Here is a 22531-nt window from a genome sequence, read left to right as displayed (position 1 = left end):
TTAGCGCGGTAGGTGTCGGGTATTGCTTCTTCGGTTGGAGGCTTGTTCAAGTAGCCCGGAGACAAGGCACGAGCTTAACCCGAGTCGCAGTTCAAAACAGGCTATCAAACAAGTAAACAAACATATCATTAAAGTTAATTATTGCAATTAAGCCTTCGTTATATATTATTTAAGTCTCCGGAGTGGTGTATTTTGCATAGTTATGACGCAGAGAAGAACAGTTTTAGACGAGAACGAGGCAGATATGACATAGGTTTGCTATTCATTCCTATGAGACATGAATGTTTGTTCGCTTATGGTAAAACTAGCGGTTTCTGTGCGGAAATCTACCAAAAAAGCGACAGTTTTATGGGTAGTGAGCCAATACAACGTGCAGTATTCCGCTTTACCGTTTTGGTACTCTTTTTTGATTTGTAGATGAGACCGAAGGGAAGAAGAGAGGCGCTATAGAAGAACTGTTAAAGGTAGGAAATGCTAATAGTTGGCTAATATCGCTTTACGCCTCTGTTTCTGGGTATGGTTTTATCATGTTTTACGTGAGCCTTATTGTCTTCCTGTATTTTCTACAATATAACAGTAAAATAATCGTTATAAACCAACTACAATGTGTCACTGTGTTAAACCAGCCAAAAATATCCAGTCGGCCAGAAGTTAGCCCATTTCCCTTCAAAATAAAAGTGTAAAAACAATAATTATCGGGGCGTATGGAACAAACAAAGTTGTGTAATGCTGTGAAATAGGTATTTAGGGGGAGAAATACAAATATGTTCATTTTCTAATAATTATTTTGGCAATGGATCCTATATTTGTACTCAAAACCAACTGTTGAGACATTTTATTTTGAAGAGAATATACCGGATGTTCTCTGTTTTTTCTGGCTGGCTTGACACTTGTCACGGTTACCAACTTTGACAGTTGCTTCGCGTTGTCTTCGTTCACGAAGAAGCACAAGCGAGCTAAACAATTGACAAATACGTGAGCTTTTGTATCGCAAACCACATAAAATCCAGCAAGTAACATTAATCACAGAATGATAAAGCCGTTGTGATTAATTTCCTGGCCCGTCAATCCTCGGATTTGAGTGTGTGCTCAGCCGGATTTAGAAAGGGGTTTAAATCAGGTCGATAGTGGGGCAATCACCCTGTTTTTCTGCATGGTCACTGAATAATTCAAATCACACCCATGTTGATACTGTATGGGTCTAATGGTAACTACAAAAACCCATGACCAGATCCCTGGGAAGACTTTAAAAGATAAAAAGAAAGTGCAACTAAATCCAGTGCTGAAGCATTGTATTCCTGTGGCCTACATCATCCTCTCTCCCAACGTTATAATCTTCTTACCAACAAGGGCATTATTCCAGCCCCAGGACCCACATGCAATCAATTTGAGTGGGCTATCAATTTCACTACTTTGAGAATGAATTGCTGTAGTTTCTCCCAGTGTTATAGACCCGAATAAGATATTACCTTTCACACACTGGCTCTCCAAAAAGAGTAAAAAAGTGACTTAAGAATGAAAAGTGGCATATGCTTGCTTCCTATGCCTGTGGATTGACTATGCCTGAGACTTTAACCTCTTTGCTTGCTTTCTTTATTGTTGTCATTGTCCATGTTAGGTCCATTGTGACACTTGTGAATAAAATGCACTTAAATATATTAGATTTCTTTTTAAATTGATTACATTTTTCCCTAAATAAGACCAGCATCTTAATGGTAGGAGTCCCTCAAGAGGCAATCAACACTTTATCAGCTCAGCTGTGTGCTCCCGTGTTGTTATTTATCCCTAAGAGGATACATAATATATTGTTATGAGCCAGGTGCTCATGTATGTACAGACACATATCATTACACAACATTTCCTGTCTTGTTTTTGTTCCAGCTTCATTTGGAAATCATTGATACTAGTGTGTAAACAGCCAAAGACAATAACCATTGTGGTGGATAATAGCCGAGGGTAACCATGGAGGCGCACCTGTGTGTGTGTGTGTGTGTGTGTGTGTGTGTTGGAAATGTTTTGGAGGAGTGTTTGTGTCTCGAAGCACACAAAGCACACACTCGCACACGTTTTGGGGCAATGTGCAAGCCTGCTGGAAATCCCCATGACTTTCAGAATGGTTGCTCTCTTCCTGCTCCTAGCTGATTGAAGCCTATTGTTAAGTCCATGTGCCTCAGTTGCCATAGGAAACAAAGGATGAAGCATCTCTTGGTTTCCATTGGTTACCTACGACATAAATACGCACAGCAGCTGCAGCTATGCTCTTGCAAATTTGGGTGAAAGCTGAAACATAATCCTGTACATTCACTAATCTGTCAATAATGTGTCACATTGGATTGCATTTAGGGTTTCCCTGTACTCAGATGGAGGAAAAGTACTTGAGAGAAAATCAGATGTATCATACAGTCATCATACAAGATTTAACTTAATTTTTCAAAACTCATTTGCAAAGCACTTTACAAAGGAGTGAAAAAGAATAGAAAAAAATGATGAAATCGACCTCAAATTCAATCAAAGGATGCTATAAAATGTAAAATCAAGGCAAGAAACGTAAAAAGTAACGTAAAAGTAAACCACAAAAGGGAGGACAAAAACAATTAGTAAAAGATCATTACATATAAGCAAGTCTATAAAAATGAATTTTTAATAAGAAATTTAAAAGATGATACAGATATATCCAGTTTACACTCTTCAGGCCAGTTGTGCCAAAGACTAGGAACAACATTTCATCATTTCTACTCTAACAAAGTCTGTCTGAATAGCTAAGATAAATCATAACAGAATACTTTTCCTTTGTCACTGTGGCCTCAGAAGCCTGCTATGTCCGGTCCCACCTGGCTGCCACCGAGGACTCTGGATAGCCCAGAGCGAGCCGTCCCCCAGATGTCCCACTCCGGAGGCCCAGCCATCTACAGAGCCCCCAACAAGAAGGGCCCGTCTGACCCCCGACCAAAATATAGCCTCTACGACCAGAACGGAGGCGGAGGGGCGGGAGGAGGAGGAGGGATGGCCAACAGGTACATGGCTACTGGACCCACAGGTAAGACCATGCCGTTAGTCACAGACTGGAATCAACAGCAGGGGTTATTTGAAGGAAAAATCCACCCTTGGATACTCTTACACTGTTGTAATTCACGTTTGTGATTTATTCACTTTCCCTCAACCTGCCTTGTCTACTTCTACTTCAGTTATGGTTTGCCTGCATTTCCCAGAATGACTTTCAACAACCCCCAGACAGCGGGTGTGAACTTGATGCTTTCAATCAAAGGTCTTTTATCAGTCAAAGGCTTTTTTTTAATCAGTGCTTAAATGTTTTAGGGTGGATTTTCGCTTTACATCATGTCCATTCTCTGCCTCCTCCTTATTGAAGGCACATTTGAATAGATTAGATCGTTTGAAGGAAAGACTTTCCTTCTGATGATGCCCATTTTAGAATTATTCAGTCTGATTCAGAGACCAAGATGATTCAAACAGTCTTGTACAAACAGTTTTGATGTCTGTTCTCCCAACACAAGGTGGGCCAATGCATCATCCCTCTAGCGACCACTATTACTCCCCTCCCCATGGGTCCAAAGAGGAACGCAACTGGAGTCCTCACATGGACAGTTATGAGCTGATGGTAGGTGAATACTGTGTAGTTTGGCTTGTGATAGAATGAGAGTGATATCATTTGAGGCTGTTTGACATGCTTACATTTAGATCAATAACTGTGATAATTTTGTATATATTGTAATCAAATCTACAAAATGTCATCGGCCAAAATTATATTGAAACACTGGGAAGTCATCACTACATCTGATTGAAATGTTTTAAAAGAAAGTACACAGTGCTTATGTACTAATGTGTTTCTGATTCTGTTCTGCTGTTAGCACCGTGGCCCTGAAAAGCCAGTGGGCCATCACTCCAACATCGATGCTGATATTGACTCGCTCACCTGCATGCTAGCTGATCTGGACAGCCACCATGACTCCAGCACACAGGTATTGCAATATGTTCATGATTATGATGAGTTTTATTAAAGCTAAATGGAAAAGTAAAGTATTTTCTTCATTTGAATATTGGTAAATGATATTCACTTTAATTTCATAATCGGTGTGCAACATGTGCTGTCAGAATTTCATTTGATCAACTTTCTCCCTCCCCACAGCTGTATGACAACGTGCCTTACAACAAATACCTCGCAGCGGAGCACTACAAGCCTGTATCCCAGAGCGGAGGGCCTCCCCAGGGTCGGCCATCCATGGGCTACCCCCCTCATCCCCAGAGCCAATACCACCCAGCGCCCCCCTACCCCAGCGAGCACCAGGCCCCTCAGTATGCCCCCTCCCACCAGCAGGACTACTACTCCTCCTCCTCCGCCCCTAAGCCCTACCCTCAGCCCGTCCCAGCCTCCTACACCACTGCCTCCACTCCCACTGGGCCCAGGTTCAGCGTCCAGGTCAAGACAGCCCAGCCCGTCACCTACTCTCAGACTGGGAGGCAGGCAGAACAGGCCTACACCCCGCCCCCTCCCCGCCAGCACGCGTCACGCCCCCCGCCCCAGACTCAGACGGGCCCGCAGGGCTGGTACCCTCCGCATCCCAGCTCCCAAGCTCAGGAGATGCACTCTGAGGCACTGTACAAGGGGGGTGGCTCAGGGTCTGGAGGAAGAGCCAACCAGGGTCCTGTGTCCAAGAGGGGGCTGGAAAATAATCAAGCAGGGCCAGGACAGAGTGCTGCTTATCAACCTAGCAAGGTAGGGGGACAAATCTAAATCTTTGTAAGGTTACTTGGTGGATGTTCTTAAGAAATTTAAACGAAATGAACACATTGTAGAAAGTGATAGTGAGTGAGAATTTGGATAAACATACATACATCAACAGCCTAATGAATTCTGCGTGTTCCACTACTTCCCAGTAGAGGTTGTACCAGTCCTTGCCTGCCCTTGACCCATATATATCTTCATTCCTCCAGCAGGGGGCAGCGACACCCAGGCCTGAAGAGGAGTTGGATCGACTCACCAAGAAGTTGGTGTATGATATGAACCACCCCCCTACAGAGGAATATTTTGGTACAGTCCTTATTGGTAGCATTAATCAGTTAATTATTAACGTCCCCATGAAATTAACTCCCATTACCTTTACTTCCTGGAAAACAGTGTATCTTTATGGTGACCCAACCAATAAAACTATCAGAGTTTTGAACAATCCCACCACCTCCACCTCTCCCATCAAATAAAACTGCCTTTCTCCTTGACTGATATTGCATTGGTTTACATTTTTGATTGATCCCTCCCCATATAAGCACCAACATCCTGTTTCAACAGAAAATACATCAAATCAAGGAAGTAAAGATGCCGTGTCATAGGGTCTTTAATTAATCAGTTAATGAGACAGTACAAAACCTGCATTTTGGCATTTTAAAATATAATAGACTTGGTTATGTAACATTCTGACTTGCTGCTTCCCTTTTAATATTTCCACAAAGTAGTTCACATTTCACCCTTCCCGTCTCAGGTCGCTGTGCCCGTTGTGGTGACAATGTGCTTGGCGATGGCAGCGGCTGTATCGCCATGGAGCAGGTGTTCCATGTGGAGTGTTTCACTTGCATCACCTGCCACGCCCGTCTCCGAGGCCAACCCTTCTACGCCCTGGACAAGAAGAGCTACTGCGAGAGCTGTTACATTGTAAGTGAAGGAGCTGCAGAAGTGGACTGGGTCCTGGGACAGAGACCAGGATGTATCCCTTTCACAGTCTTTCTCTTGTCTTTGAGATAAAATGCTGTATATAGCTTAGGCAGTGACCTAGTGGTTAAAGAAAGTGTCCCGTAACCGAAAGATCACATCAACAGTCATGTGTCTTTTAAAAGTGTCCTTAAGCAAGACACTGAACCCATACCTGCTCATTCATTCAGCCAAAGTCTTTTATCTCTCAGGATTTTTGTATTTCAAGATTTCCTCTTGAACATTCATATGTATTGTGCTTTTTCTTAGTGTTGCTCTATCCTTTGTTTGCCTCTTTCTTGTTAGAGTACTCTAGAGCGCTGTTCCAAGTGCTCCAAGCCCATCCTGGACCGGATCCTGCGGGCCATGGGCAAGGCCTACCATCCTCGCTGCTTCACATGTGTGGTGTGTAACTGCTGCCTGGACGGGGTGCCCTTCACCGTGGACGCCACCTCTCAGATCCACTGCATAGACGACTTTCATAGGTACATACACACTCTACACACCATGTTTTAAAGCCATATCATGCTGTTGGGACAAGCTAAACTCTGTTATGTGATGTTAGGCCTGCCCAGATGACTGTTTTAACCATATTTTCATAAAGAGATAGAGAGATGTGGCATTAATTGTCAATCCTGGTGCTTGTTGTTCCTGACAGGAAGTTTGCCCCTCGCTGCTCAGTGTGCGGCCAGGCCATCATGCCAGAACCGGGCCAGGAGGAGACGGTCAGGATAGTGGCTCTGGACCGCAGCTTCCACGTCAACTGCTACGTCTGTGAGGTTAGTCAACCTTTTTTTTCCAGTTAAACCTTACAGGGAATAAATAAGAACAGTTTCGCCAAAAAGTAGTGGCTGAGACATTTGTTTGAACATGCTCATGTTCAACTTTGATTGAAGAGTAAGGGACTCTGGGATGTGGATCTAAGATGGATTTATAACATGTGTGAAAGCTGCAAATAATGGACTACAGTGATGTTTCAATGAGTTGACTCCCTGCTGCTGAATAGCCAGTTTAATGTTTGGCGTCCCGCAGCTCAGTGTTTGTCAAACTGCGGGACACACAAAGAGATTTGGAGAGAGATAAATGTCAGTGCTTAGACATTTTATGATCACTAACCCTAACCTAACCCAAACCCTAACCCTATTCATATGACTGATAAACATTTATGCAAAAGTTAGACTTGGTTCTAAATGTAGGATTAAAGTTTCATCACTTTAATCAAGACCAAGTTCAGACTCAGAGCAGCTTTATACATACTGTAGGAGCCCAGAATATGCTGGATTTGTGAAATTTGCACCAAATGAGTCCATGCGAGAGGGTGAAGTTGAGGTGACTGAAGTGTGTGTGTGTCTCTCAGGAATGTGGCCTCCTGCTGTCCTCTGAAGGGGAGGGCCGTGGCTGCTACCCGCTGGACGGTCACATCTTATGTAAGAGCTGCAGCGCTCGCCGCATCCAGGACCTCTCTGCCAAAATCTCCACTGACTGCTAACACACCTTTCCTGTCCCGCTCAGCCCCTTCAGTACTCTCGCTATCCCAGCATGGAGTTTGGTGCTGGTAATCTCAAAATCAAAACATAAATCCGTTGTGAGTGAGTATATTATGGATTATTGAGCTCAACAATCAAGGGTAACATTTTTATGCCTCTCCTTATTTCTGTCTTGTGCATCCTTTTCTTTTTTTTGGCTTTCTTGCCCACCATCATCAGACTTTCTTGCTCTAACTATGAACTGACATAAAAAATTGCAATGGTTCCCTCTGGCGGTGTGCAAGTGCAATTTCATTTGCAGAGGTGCATTCTCTCTACATGTTACTGTTAAATTCAAAAGATAAAACCTTGTGCTGGAGGGACCACCACTCCAGTTTCCTTTCCGTTTTTTTTGGTACACAGTTACCCTATTCTTCATGTTTAGTATGGTATTAGTACTACAGTGGCCCGGACCTGCAGGCAGCTAGGGCTCCACTTACCGTTAATTCACACCGCACTGCTTAACTGGCACATTATCATGTATGACTTGTATTCTCTTTATTAAAAACAATGAATATATGGAAGGACATTAGTGATGTAGACTTGGAAGAGGATGAGGTAAGGGAGGTAGAAGGATAATTAAGGTCATAGCCTCCCTCTGTGGAGTGACCAGTCTAGATGATGGGACTGGTATATTTGGAAAACACTACACTTCAAAGTGCTGAACTGCCTCAAAACAAGCATTTTAAAAGCACATAATGCAATGACAACTGTGACTGTACATAACAGGCTGTTTTGGTTAGAGAATGAAACCGTAATGTTGGAAAGCATGTAGATTTAGTGCAGTGAAGTTTTTGCAGTGAAATAGCCTCATAGGACAAGAAATGTAGACCGAAGGAATGTGTAGTAAACTTGACAACCCAGAAGTTGTTGTTTTTTTTTGCTCTTATTGAATACTCGTACAATGTTCGCTAGTACAAGTTTGACAGCTACAATCACCCCCTTTCAACATTCAAGCATCACATTATGTTGACTAGTCAGTAAATCAAAAAGGATGTTTGCTTTTTTTTTTAAACCAGCCAGATGATCCATGAAACATTTGTTTTTCAAGGCAACACAATGTGCTTTTTTTTTTTTTTTTTTTTATATTTGTTGTTGGTTGATACTTGACTGTTACATTGAAGATGAAGGTGCAATGAAGTCAAATGCTTTCCACTGTCTAAAGGAAAAACAGGGTGTTCGACTGTCACTTAGCGGCCATGAAAACATCCTATTGTCTAAACTTCTGCAACATATATGCACAATTTGGGGGAAAAGTGGCACCTATACTCTTACAAAATTACTGATAGTGCAAAAATAAATCAAATTTTAGTCCTTTAGTGCTGATTTTTACTTTTACAGACTGGATATTCTAGATATTGAATGTTGAATTTAAAGTGATGCACTTTTCCCCCAAAATGGATATATAGTGTTTTGGAGCAGAACTCTTCAGTTGTGGACTTTGTGTGTTGTGTTCATCCTTGCACTCATGTTGGCCAATTTAGTCATATTTTCTGAGACTTTGGAACTACAGTATTTATATTAAGTTTGGGTTGTGTTTAACCTCTTGTCTTTCCGTCCTAATTTTGTATGTAACTGCAAGGGCTAGAAATTTTAAAGCCTTACCTCAAGGACGTCTGATGATAATCCTTAGAAACTAAATCTGTCTGTGAAGGGTTGTCTGTGTTTTTGTTACAGAACTTGATCATGCTAAAATGGTTCATCAGCTCACCCGTTTTTCCACGCGAGCTGCATTTTTCACCTTTTTGTTAATTTATTTCATCTCATTATGTATATCAACATTAACCTGCTTTTTATCATCTAGGTAGTTATTTCATTGATGTTCATCAGTGTCATTTTAAACGTCATAACCATGCCAATTCTGTGTCATAGAAATATTACTCCTTGAACTTTCCGTTTTGTGCTGTACAGTTCCCCCACTTAGTCATCGAGCCTCGACGGCGAACAGTTCATGTAAAGTTTGAAATGCTGTGAATGCAAACTGTTCGGTAGATGTAAGCCCTCGGTACTGCAGCAGACCTCTGTCCACCGATGAATTCACACTTGAGAAGGAGGCCGTTCTGTACTGAATAAACAGCTGGTTGAATTAGAAATGCAGTAGACCCTGTGTAGCGGAGTGAGTGGGAGCGCATGTGAACCCATGGGTGGATTTTCTCCTAATGCAGGTTGTAGTAACATAATTGATTATTAAAATGTCAGTTTTTTTTCAGCAAGTTCATTGGTGTGTTTGTGTACTTTTTGAAGAAAAACCAGTATGTTCAACGCTTGATGTCAAAGAAGAGAAACAACATAAGCTTTAAATCAGTAGACAGTTTTACTTTTGACAGCGTACATTCCTGCTTAACCCCGTGACAGCCTTATTCTGCCACTCATATTTACACCAAAGTCTTAATACATACAACCTTGTCATTGTTTACAATCACATGTATGCTTGGCATCCTAAATAAGCCAGTGAACATGTAAAAGTGAGCAGATATGGATGAGTAACTTATCCCATCAACTCAAGCAGTAGCATTTTAAACAAAAACTAACATTTAACACCTTCAAGAAGAATGATGTACAACACAAAATAACAATATAGAGAGTCTTTCAATATTTTGGACGTAAAAATACTCCAGCAGCACAGAGAGCTCCTGTGCTAACACGAGGTGAACGTCTTCCAGAAGAAGTTGCGGCAGCCGGCCTTGCGCTCTCTCTGGGAGAGGGGAAGGTGCCGCCGCACCACCGCCTCCCTGATCCCCGACTCCTCCTCCTCCAACTCGGGCAGCACCTCGTTTTCCCTCGCAGCAACCAGGTCAGACACAAACTTCAGGAGGAGTAAGTGGGCGAGATCCTAGAGAGAGAAGTGAGGGAGGGGGACAGGAAGGTTGAGTAAAACATCTCAAACACCAGTTGCAAGGGAAGTTGTTCCTCCCAAAAGAATAATGATATATCTAATACAACATGCATGCATGCATTGGCCTACTTTATGTATATAAAACCAAGGGCGCAGAGTGCTTCACAGTAAAAACTAGAATTAAAAACACATCACACAGACAAAAACACCAGATACAAATTTAACAATAAAATATCAAAAATAACAGCTTCAAGAGCCATTGAAAGCAAGGGAATAAAAATAAATCTTAAAATGGTTTTTAAAAATGATCAGTGAGTGAGATAATCTGATATCAGGCAGTAGACTGTTATGCAAATGCACGGTCCCACTTGGCCCTTGGGAGACCAGCAGCCTTTGGTTAGAGGACCTAGGTGACCTCATGTTATTATAGGGAGACAGACAATTCGGAAATATATTCAGAATTGTTGTCATATTCCCTTGTTGACTAGGCTTAATCTCAAAATCATTGAACCATACATATACAACATGATTTATATACAGTATCACAACAACTGCATAGTCCTGATGGGCACTTCCTGATCTCAGCCATATGAAGCCATCCCACCATGACCGCTAGTTGAGTTGTTTAAAATGTGAATGTGAATGAGCCACCCACCTTGTCCTTGGCGAGGTCTGCTCTCAGCATCTCTGTCAGCATGTCTCTGCGTGGCGCGCCGCTGACCCTGACCAGCAGCACAGAGGACAACAGAGCCACCAGCAGGACCTGCAACTGGGAGCGAAGCATCTCCACCTCAAAACAACAAGCTCAGATCAATCCTGTTCTAATAATCCACAAGTCCAAAAAACTAAAGACTAGCCAATCAGAAAAGGGGTTAGAATGCTTGAGCTGAATGTTTTCACTGTTTTGAGTTCTCACTGGTCACGTTAGGATGTGTCGAGCCGCTGATAAATAGGGTTCTTCATCCTCGGGTCTTCCTCATCCTCAAGCCAACGACGGGATGTGATTGGCTGAGAGGAGGGAATGAGGAGGTGAGGGGTGTGGGTGTGTGGTGGAGGTTTGCTGCGAAGGAGGTGTCAGCGGACAGGATAAGGTCATCGTTGGCCATGACACAGAACAAAACAGCACCCAACAGCACCCAACAGCACCCTGCTCTCATAAAGTATCAGACCAAAACCCCAAGCTCTGACTGCAGAAATGATAAGTGCTCTAAAATGTAAGAAGCAACATGTTTCAGCAACTTTAAATGTGGTGTGTCAGGTCCAAAATTAGTCTGGTTCATAGTCAAATAGCTCCACAGAGCATGCTGACATATGACTTCACTTGGTGCCATGGTGTGTCAGTGGGGATTAGCCATACCAGCCTTGTAGGTGTCCTGTGCACAACATGAGGCCTGCATGCTGCGCAGTGTTAATGACACAAAGTGACTCAAATGTTAATTAGACGAACCCGTGTGGACCCCCCCTCCCATCCCCGCCGTCCCTTGAGTCAATGGAACATTAACATGGAAAATAAGCATCTAAAGGTCAGTAAAGGAAAGTGAAGTGAACGATTGTTAGATTAACTTCATATAAGGAGTGTTTTGGTTATAATCTGTGAGGAAGACATAGGTTGTTAATAACTAAAATAGGTAAATAGGCAAAAATAGGTAGGCATGTGATAGCTCCAGTAATAGAGACAAGCATTTGCCCAAAGACAAACAACATATTTTAAAGTACAATTGAGTACTATTGTCTCGTCTGAGGAGGTGATTTGCACTTAAGATGAAAGAAAATGAAATCAAAATGAAAATATGATTTCAAAAGAGTGGGAAGGTCACAGGATCCATCCAGCCACCCAATTATGTTAATTAGGTTAACTTGAACTAGCTTGAATGGTACTAAATCCATTCAAAATATTGCAGATTTAAAGGAGGAAATCACTGCTTTGATATCTTGTTTCTTTGTCAGTTATATTTTAATTCTGGTGATCAGCTGCAATAACTGAGCTGAGATATAGTAGGCTACCCACAAAACCATCATTAAAATCCCAATACCAAATAAGGAATAAATACTAATAAAAGTTAAGTCACCGCTATCACTTTCACATCTCATTGTGTAAATGGATAGTGACCTTTTCTGTAGCAGCATCTTCCGGTTCCCCCACCATGAGGCTCTGGCTAATCGCTCTGATTACTCAGTCCTGCATCATGCCACCTCTGACTCTAAATAACATTTTCAAAAGAGTGGAGGCTGTTGTGACCACAGGCATCCAACTGGGCTGCCTGGTACCAGAGGGAGGGGTGGAGGGGGGTCCTTCACTGTGAACACACAAATATAACTCCTCCGATCCCTCCATACCTACTGCTGCATGATATAAAATAGCATCAGTTTGTCAGGAACGGGTTAAGTCCTCCCAATTTGCACACAATTCTGTAGGATCCTTAACACCGCCACTTACACACTGATCATTAACACACATTGAGAGTTGGAGGCTGAGACTACAGCCTGGCAGTGATATCTCAGGGACAAATCACTTCTGCTGCTTCATTAAGATGTACTACAGTGGCTCCCAAAGTGGTGTTCAGCTGCTCCTGGGGCTCCTTGAGGGGGTTTAGTTTAATTTCAGTATTGTTTCACTGAACTACAAGTTAGTGTAATGACAGTAGGTTTCACTATCTGCTATTATTTCCCCATCTACAGAGCAGGCTGTTCAGTCATTTCTGTGCCAAATCATATTCAATTATTCTGTGCTGTGGGTCACTAAGTAAAATCTTCTGGGACCACTTGGTGTATTACATTTGAGTTAAGGTTAATGTACATTTATCTTTTGTTTTCTATCCATACATCCTCCTCTGTGTATGAGAGAGAGAATGGAAAGCAATGCTACTAAAGTGATAACACCCTGTGCTGGTAGCAGAGCCGGTCCTGACCTCCCTGGGGCCCTAAGCAAAATTCTGCTAAGGGGCCCTCCTACCTGACCCGTGAGCCATGTAAACCATTTGCCATTGCCACACAGTCACACCTGACACCCCAGTGCTCCCACTACAATCCAACAATGAAGCATAGCACCTGTAAATTATAGATAACAATACTATTATTAATTTTATCCGCTGCATCCGGTCCATTCAAACTGGCTCCCCCAGATTTCCTTTTATACATTTTCAAATATAAAATACTATTTATACTATGGCTTGGCTGAATATTTGATGGTTATTATTTACTGAGAAATGTGCATCCATATTGCCCAGTATGCCCAGCTAATCAACATTTTAAATTCAATATTTAATCAATAGTCAATGTCAATCCATTGCTTTACATCTTGCATCAGTCCAGAGTTGTAACTAAACCTTGACTGAGAGACTAGATAATCATTGTCGTGTTTTAAAATTATGTGTGCCTATGAGGAGTGCCATCACGCCCATATATTGTCTGGACTGGTCCCCACAGAGGTTGCTGCTGGAAAGCGCCAGTTTCATTTTGTGCACGCGCATATGAACGCATGTTCACGCGCGATGCGGTTATCTTTTCTGAGCAACAGTCTATAAACACCGTTGCCCGGCGTTGGCGTTTATCAAACGGAATAAATAGTTGTATTTAACTCTCACTTTTGTCAGGCACAAAGTCACAAAACAGCCCTGGAAGTGGCTGGCAAGCAAACAAGACACAGACAGACCAAGAGATGCACTGCCCAGCTAGGTTAGCAAGGCAGCCAGACTAGAGAGAGATGCACTGCAAGCTAGCACATCAACTTCACGTTACTGTTATTTGCCGACATCAAACTTGGAGAAGAGAGACACAAGTTTACCTGATTGCTGTTCCCGCAATTCACTCTCATGGTTTGACACGAGCGGGAGGCGGGGCCCTTGCGTAATTTGCGGGGCCCTACGCAACTTGCGTAGTGAGCGTATAGGGCCGCCCGGCTCTGGCTGGTAGACTGCATCATTGTTTGCTTGGCCTTTTGAGTAGTGTATGAAAAATAGAAAACCATCACTTCTCCAGCATGTCACTCATCACGTAGCAGTGGACATTTACAACAGCAGTGAGATACCTGACGCATCTGGCCGCTTCTTCAATGTCAGATCAAAACATCCTGTCCACTTCATCCATCCAGTCTTACCAGGAACTCAGTAAGCCTTCTGACATGGACCAGTGTGTTCTTCATGCATCACCTCCAGTGTAACTAATACAGTCAGACCACTAGGTGTCAACGTAAGACCGCATTTGTATTTGGCTCTCGCCTGTCACCTGTGGTCTCCCATGGTAAACCCACCAGCTTATGTCATGAACGCCTTAAAAATAGACTTTTAATTAATTTGCTTGCAGGTTAATTGTTTTCTGTCAGTTGTGTTCATACAGAGGGGAGCCGCAATATTTCCGTGAAGCCCACTATAAACGCTAATTATCTTATCAATTAACATATTCAGATGAGGTCAGTCAAAATGGCGACATTTCCGGAGGTAAATACACCCGACAACTTGCTAATCGCAGAGACGGAAATCTGACACAGATATTCATATTTAAATCAAGTTTTGCGTTTGTTTATTTACATCAGCCAAGCTTGACTGTGCCCCTTAAAATGCAAATAAAGTTTTTCAAAAGAATGTATGGGTAAGTTTTAAAGGGAAAAGTAAAAGCATGGCTCAACGGTAGGATCATGCAGTGACTTTGAAATATATGTTTTGTTCCAGTGTGGTGTTCCTCCTCGCTGTGCCAATCTGTATTGCCAATCCTGTGCCAGCGGGTAAGTCTTGTTCACTGATGACTGATAAACCATAACACAGACCAAACAGTCCCTGTCAGTGGTGCTTTAAGCGAGGTCCTGGGACCCCCAGAGGTCCCTGAGGAGGTTCCAGAGGGTCCCCAGGCAAAATGGGGAATAGTTTAATTTCACTATAATGCAGCACACTACAAATGATCCCAATTAGAGGATGAATAAGAACGTCAAATCATAGGTTTTGCTCTCACCACTATCATCTGTTACCTCCCCATATGCAGTGCAGAAAGTTCTACATTTCAATACTAAATCAACAACAAAAATCCTCCAATATGGCATTCCAGTCTTATCAAATATCCTATCGAATGGGGCTCTGTGGCATGACAATGTTTGAGAAACACTGTCTTAAATGGCATTATGGCCCTCTAGTGGCCCCATACCACAGCACCATACTTCAGCTGCAATTCTGACATGATACAATATGATATGAGATATGATATGATACAGTATGGGATAGCATAGGATTCCCATTGCCAGTGGCCCCGTCTCACCATACATTTGATTAGGCATTAGTTAGAAATTGACTCCATCCTTAATATCTTCAGGAACATTCCGGACTGAATGCCATGAGCGTCACTTCTGGCTTTCCATCAAGTCCAGCTTCCTGGGTCCAGCGATCCGTTTTGACTTTGAAGGTATTCATCTTTAACTGTTCATCAGACAGTTATTGATTTGATGAACCATCATCAGAACAGTTACATCCAGAATCTGATTAGCAGAGAAGATGGGAGTAGATGGAAATGTTTGGTTTCTGGTCTGGTAGACTAGATCAGTGGTTCTCAACGTGGGGTCCGGGGACCACCAGGGGTCCTTGAGGGGGTTCCAGGGGGTCCCCAGCAAAATGATGAATCGTAAGTTAACACAATCAAGAATGACTATTATAGTCATAGTTTCTCTGTTATCTCTCTACCTACAATACAGATAGTCATGGAATTCTGGACTAAATCATATCTAACAATAAAAATATTCTCAGATTTGGGTACGAGGGACAAATTCTCATCAAATGAGAGTCCGTGTCTCATGTGGACTAAATTAGGGGTCCTTGAAATGAAAAAGGTTGAGAACCACTGGACTAGATGTACGTGTTCATAACTTTTTTTCCTGTGAACTGCTGATGTCACCAGACCAGAATGGATTCCACCTCCTGTCTGACCAGGAGGCGACTCTATGTGGCTACACGGTCCTGGTCAATCCTCTTGGAGACCTGGTATTCCGCGCCTCCTTCCTGGCCTGCCATGTCCACAGCCAGGTAGACTTAGAAATATGCTGCTTTGACATGCTGCAACAACACCTCCTTTGTATACCATCCACCTTTATGGCACATTTTCAGTGAAATTCAGCAAATTTAAGTGGTTGAAGTTAACATGCTCACTCTATATTTTCCCCTCTCTCTCTTTCTCTCTGCAGCGTTCCACAGATTATCACCTGCGTCTATGGTTTGTGAACCGGCAGGCGGACGGGATGGTGGCGGCGTACCCCTTCCAGCTGCTTTGCTCCCTCCAGACGCCGTGGGTAACCAGGGAGATTGTCTGTGAGGAAAACTACATGGAGGTGAATGACTCACCTGCACCTAAAGAATCAGATGTCATTAGATTCACACTCGTTTAACAAGTCCGGTTAGGTTTCTATACCAGAATCCTTTGCTGATCACTCCCCTACACAGTATGCTGGGCCTGAAAGAAGATTTTAGCGTTGTGTGAAGGTGTGTCAAGCCATGTGTTTGTCCTCAGGTGTCTGTCCAGCGACCCGTCCTGCCTGCTTCCACCAGAGCTCAGAAGGAGGTCAGTAAATGGTCTTTCAGCTTGACTGGAAATATAGTTTTTAATGATTTTGCAGCTCTTTAATCATACACAACAAACAGAATTACCATGCATGTTTTTTGATAGTAGAGCAAAAGTAGAGTCTGCACTTAAAGCTGCTTCCAAGGTGTATGAATCTTCTTCCTCTCCTTTGTCACCGAGCAGAAAGCGGAGGTGGAAGAGCTGGATGTGATGTTCCACAGAGCCGGCCAGCCGTCCGCGTCCCGGACAGAGGCCGCTGCCCCGGGCTGCCACACTGCGCTGGGTGGCTCTCGCCTCACCCTTCGCTGCTCCTATTCCTCTCCTCTCTCATACGCTTTCAAGGTACTAAAAGGCTGCTGGGTTTAAGTGGGGATTAGACCTAGATCGATCAGTTATCTCAAATCCTTTTGTTTACAGGAATCATTTCCTTTGTCTGTCTGCTGTGCAAGATCATGCAGGGTTAGAATAGTTTAGGGAAATCCAAGATGAGATCAGATAATCCCAGGAACATAACTGTGTTCATTTTCATCCCCCACCAAGTTTGGGGTGGGATAAGGTGTATTTGTGTGTTTCTTCTGCATTTAATCTTTTTCAGATTACCGTACATGATATACTCTGGAAATAACATATTGCTGTTGCTCATGTGAAAACCTCGTAACTCCAGTTTTGACAATTTTCATGTTTTAACATTACATTACTTCTATGGGTTGAGATATTTCTACGAAACTTGGTCTTATGAAATCTTTTCAAAACCCCTTTGGATAAACTCAGAAATGCATGGTGGTCAATTTAAGAATAAGTCTATTTTTATCAGTTCCTGAAAAGGTGACGTTGTGGAGATACAAGATTTTCATTTGACAGAGACAACATATAGTTTGGTTTGAATATTATGTTCATTTTTGTCTTTTTGTCCCAGGAAAAGGGAGTGGATTTAGAGGTGGTCAATGCCACCATGCTGTTCCGACTCCAGGGCAACATCCTGGCTATTGATGCCACTGTTGCCTGCACTTTGAGTAAGCATGTTTATCAATATCACAATATTCTGGCATTACATTATACTAGAGCCTACAGCATTATATTCGAGCCTGGAGGTATGAATCCCTCTCTTCCTTATACTATTTTTTTCTTTTTTCCTCCATGCCTCTTTCCTTCCCTTCCTCCCTCTTCTCTCTCCCCCAGATGAGGCTACAGCGGACGGGCCCGACCTGCTGTGGCCTGTCCCCCTGATCCTCTCCCCTATGGTCCAGGAGGGGTTCAGGGACAGAGGCATGAGGGTGGGAGTGGAGACCCGGGTTCTGAGCGAGGGGGACATGAGAGAGAGGGGATACCGGATCGGCCTGAGGGATGAACTGCTGGAGGTCAGGATTCCTGTAGGAGCCCAAGGCGGCCACATCAAGGTATATGAATAAAATGATAAACAGTAAAATAAACATACCTTGTAGATGCCCTCCTACTACCTGATTGGTTCAGTAGGAATAATTACACATATAAAGATATATCACTAAATAAACACATTTCTGTAATGTTTCTTCATAGCAGCAAGTACATGTGTTGCTCCAATGATCAAAGTAATGAAAATAATGGAACAAGTTTGAAGCCTTTAAGGATTCCTTAAGGAGGAATATTTTCATCTTTGTATAAGTAAAATAAACATGTTGATCTCCTAACAATCACAGGTATGAACATACAACTATGACTCTTTTTAGAGCAAATGTGCTAATAGTAGTAGAGTAGGTGCCTGTTTTTAGTTGAAGTCTTCATGTTTTCAAATGTCATTATGTTATGACTTTAAGTTTCAGTTTTGACAGATTGTTTTAACAGTTTTAACATATTGATTGTTCAAGACATTAGATTTATGTATTTATGGGTGGCGTACAGCATTCATACTCTACTCCAAATGAAATAAATTGACTGTACAACTGCAAAAGTAGCTGTCACTGCGGCCTCACTTGTCACTATGTTGCATGGAGTGTGACTGCTGGATTTTCTTCCAGAGTGGAGTTGTGAAGGGCCGGTACAGCCAGTCCATGTCAGTCGACCTGTTCTTCATGCGTCAGTGGGAGGAGCAGCGCTGGCTGCTCACACAGCATCGCTCCTTCAGGCTCCTTCAGACTCCACTCGTCCCACAGACACCAACCATCACCAACAGTGAGCTGTTTTTATTTATTTGTGCCTATAAAAATGGTAAAACATGGAATAAAAGAGAAAAAATGAAGTGAGGAGTGAGACAAAGCAGGATTTTTTTAAGGATAGACTATAATCAAAAATCGGTTAAATTGCTTGACCTGTTGAGTTTATTTAAACAGAACTAGGTTGAATAACTATGTTCCTGTCTACACAAATTGGGTCTATTAATCATTTCACAGAATACTATTAAAATTCCACTGAAAGAATCGATCAATAGGAGCCTTCATGACCAATTCCCTGTCTGTTAAAGATACCTCTCTCTTACTCCTCTCTCTCTCTCTCCACAGACACTGTCCCGTCCGAAGGAGTCTTTTCTGTCACCCTAGGCATCTTCCCTCCGGACGTGTCCCTCCAGAAGGTGACAGTGGAGGGTGGTGGCGACCCTCTGACCCTGACCCTGACCCAGAGCCACCAGACTCAGAGCAGCGTGGACCTGAGGGTGTCCAGGCTCCCCCACCCCAATGGGAGCCACTCCTACCAGCTCCGTGTCCCATTCTCACACTCAGAAGTAATGCAAGAGGTGAGACAAGGTCAAGTTAAAGAATTAGGGGATGTGTGACAAAAGGCCTGTGCATGTGTATCTCCTTGTGTGTATGCTCAGAAGTGGCAGAAACAACCTCCTGTCTTTTCCAGTATATAGGTGGTGGCTATAAGAAGTACAGCCTCCCTCTCACCTTTGCTCTTTCCATCTCACCCCATGGTGAGATCTTCTACCATCGAGCCACCATAGAGACTAGTGTTCAAGAACAAACAGGTGAGTGATTGATCTAGTTTTGTTTCGTCTCTTATCATCATCATCTCTTATCATCTCTTCAGCCAGTGGGACATCAGCTTTTGATGGGAGGGGCAGAGGGACAGGATTGTTAAAAAATCTCATGGTTTTATTGGTTGGAATTTTTATGTATGCCTCCTGGTACATGATGATGTCACCACTAAAGATTTTCTGTTTTCCATCAAGTGAAAGTAATGACATTTTGATATAAAAAGGCAAGAAAATAAAAGTTTTTGCCATTTTTGGGGGGGCATAAATTGTTAAATAGGTGTATGGCATGATAGTTAAAATGAGCTAAAAAGACAAAAAAGTCATTTTTAATTTCAGTGTGATTTGAGTTTGAGTATGACCCCAGGTTCTGCCAGGCTGGAGGGGGAGTGCACAGAGAGTGGCCTGCTGGTGCTGCTGCACCACGGGGCCCAGTCTGAGCTGCAGTGGGAGCTCTTCCTCGGGGCCCGCAGGCTGGACTGGGAGCTGGTGGAGATGGGAGGGTTCAGCCTGGAGGCGGAGGACGACTACTTCAGCGTGGAGATCCCCCTCTACAGTCCCGGGATGACCTACGAGGTCAGAGCGACGACTCCTCACCATTGACACAGAGGATTGTGACCTGATATGAAATCTTTTTTGTTTTTTTCTAAATTACACTCACTCTGATGGATAATTTACATTTCTCTCTCTCAAATAATTATCTTATCTTTGTTTCCTATTTTGTACCCTATTATTTGAGTCTAGATCTTGCTTTACAGTAGCACCACTATTTACTTTATTTTGGGCCATTGTTCAGTGAAAATCCTGTGAGCTCTCTTGGTCATTAATCACTTAATTTTTCACTGTCAGTAAAAGGCTGTAAGCTCTAGATACTTAAGTGTTTATCTTAATTAGGTTTTTTTTGGTCCATTTACTCAAGTAATTCCTAATCTCCAGATCATTGAATCTGATACACAGATACCATCTGTGTGTGCAGTTCAGTAGATGAACACTCAGAGTAAATGTGAGATTAGATCCCAGTGATGGACAAAGAGGATTTTAACACCTAACCCCTGTTTACAGTGTCACTGTTGCACTCCATCATATTGTCGCTATGGTAACAAACACAATGTCACACAATGTCACAATGTCCGCTCCCTTTTGTCACTTTATTTCCCACCTAGGAACTGACACTGCAGGGTCTTGTTGCCGGAGTGGAGGTGTCTGTGGTGGATGCAGACTCTCTGAAGGTGGAGGACCGTCTTGTCCAGAAATGCACCTTTCCTGTTAGAGAACTACTAGGTGCACAAACACCTCCTCCTACACACACACACACACACACACACACACACACACAAAGTGCGTTCATGTGCCGGTGGGAAAGTCCGACATCCGGGACTTCCAAGGCTATTTTGTTGGAAAATCAAATCCAGAAGACAAACGATAAACAAACATGGACGTCCTGAAAAGGATGATGTGGATTTGGCTGCTTCTTGTTTTTAAGAAAAACACTTCAACACTCTAAGTGGATAAGTATATTATTCTGATTTTTATGCCATGTTGAGAAGGTTAAAGGTTATCATTGTGTCATTGTAAACTCGGGTAGCAAAATTCTCTTTCTGACTTTTCATCATCTGCCTTTGAATAGCACTGTACAATTCCTTTGCTGCATTGGTTGATAACAGTGGGCTGCCACAGTTTATTTATTTATTGGTTTATTTGTCAGGGACAATGCAGAAAATCATTGTTACAGATTAAAACACCAAACAGATGCACTGCATATTTGCAACCCTTGTCCCTGTTTAGGCTTTGGATCTTAGAGACATTCATTGTTACAAAAAGTATATCATAATTTCAAGAAACAAATAGATTAGGAGTGAAACAGTTGCAGGCAAATAGTAGAAGCACACACACACACACACACACACACACACACACACACACACACACTCACTAACACAACCAATGCAGTGTATTTGTGTATCCTTGACAGTATGCTTGCCAGAAGGCAGGATGGTGACAGTGGTTGACACCACCCATAGCATCCCGCCCACGCAGCCCAACCGAACCACACTATTGGACCCCAGGTGTGTTCCCGTGGAGACGGACAGTGCCAGGGCCTTGTTCAGCTTCAGCCTGGACTCCTGCGGCACAACTGTGACTGTGAGGGACTTTGATAACTCAACAGCGATGCAGCAGTTAAGCTGTTTGGCTCTAACGCATTCTAGTCTTAATTCTGCTCTGTTTCCTCAGACTGAGGGAAATGTCCTGGTTTATGAGAACCAGGTGAGATACGCTCAAGATTTTCTGCCTCCAGATGATCCTCTTATACACAGAGACTCTCCGTACAGGTGGGAAACGTATGCAAGTGAACACAAACCACAAGCGCACTCTGACCTGAATCTGTTTTGTCTACAGTTTGACCCAAATAAACAAGTGTTGATGTCAGTGTCTTCTCTCTCAGGCTGACCATCCAGTGTCGCTACCCAGCAAATGACAACAGCACCCTCCCTATCCAACACGCTTTAAACTCAACTCTGGGCCTCTCGCCCCCGCCAGTCAAACGCACACGCAGGGAAGCCACAAACACAGGTGTGTGTGTGTGTGATTGAAATCTAACCCTGATCTACTAAATATTCTTAACATTTATGTATTTATTTATCTGTATATCTAATTTTCCAATGGAAAGGAAATGGAGGATCAATATGCCAAAACAGCAAAAACGTCCACTAAGTAGTATTGTAGTGAAACTTGTGTATTGACAACAATCCAGTAGTCCTTGTTAACACTTTTAATGTATTGTTCTACTCAAATACCCAAATCTACTTTCTCCTCATATTGCACTGGTTGGATTTTCTTTGTGTATTATGGAGGGTTATGATGTTACAGATCCTGTATCCATCAGCTTTATTCATGCTGTCAACAAAACTGATGTAATGTGCAAGGTATTGATCCTCCTCTCTCCTGTCAGCGGATCAGTCTGGAGTCTCAGTATGGATCATGTGGACCTT

General features: G+C 42.8%; 2 protein-coding genes across 3 annotated transcripts; one reads left to right on the top strand and one right to left on the bottom strand.

Annotated features, from left to right (window-relative positions):
• Positions 1 to 423: 423 nt before the first annotated feature.
• trip6 (thyroid hormone receptor interactor 6) lies at positions 424 to 9440 on the top strand. Of its 2 annotated transcripts, XM_071532025.1 has the most exons (11): positions 424 to 464; positions 2809 to 3037; positions 3236 to 3238; positions 3513 to 3616; positions 3867 to 3977; positions 4145 to 4732; positions 4951 to 5047; positions 5493 to 5662; positions 6005 to 6183; positions 6357 to 6477; positions 7056 to 9440. In XM_071532025.1, the coding sequence occupies exons 2-11, from the start codon at positions 2818 to 2820 to the stop codon at positions 7185 to 7187; spliced, it is 1725 nt and encodes a 574-aa protein (XP_071388126.1). In that variant the 5' UTR covers positions 424 to 464; positions 2809 to 2817; the 3' UTR covers positions 7188 to 9440. The 2 variants fall into 2 exon arrangements, with proteins under 2 accessions (XP_071388126.1, XP_071388125.1); XM_071532024.1 differs by lacking the exon at positions 3236 to 3238.
• Positions 9441 to 9862: 422 nt separating this feature from the next.
• Positions 9863 to 10844, bottom strand: sst5 (somatostatin 5). Its single transcript, XM_071532033.1, has 2 exons — positions 10716 to 10844; positions 9863 to 10057 (listed from the first exon to the last, which is right to left on the bottom strand). The coding sequence occupies exons 1-2, from the start codon at positions 10842 to 10844 to the stop codon at positions 9863 to 9865; spliced, it is 324 nt and encodes a 107-aa protein (XP_071388134.1).
• Between the last annotated feature and the right edge of the window lie 11687 nt (positions 10845 to 22531).

This window comes from Centroberyx affinis, unplaced genomic scaffold (genome assembly GCF_046629955.1).
Source record: "Centroberyx affinis isolate AG114_WGS23_722 - 3 ecotype Tasmania unplaced genomic scaffold, CSIRO-AGI_Caff_v1 ptg002154l_1, whole genome shotgun sequence".
NCBI classification, from domain to species: domain Eukaryota; kingdom Metazoa; phylum Chordata; class Actinopteri; order Beryciformes; family Berycidae; genus Centroberyx; species Centroberyx affinis.
Note: the sequence above shows the minus strand (reverse complement) of the source record. Positions and strands in the feature narration are given on the sequence as shown.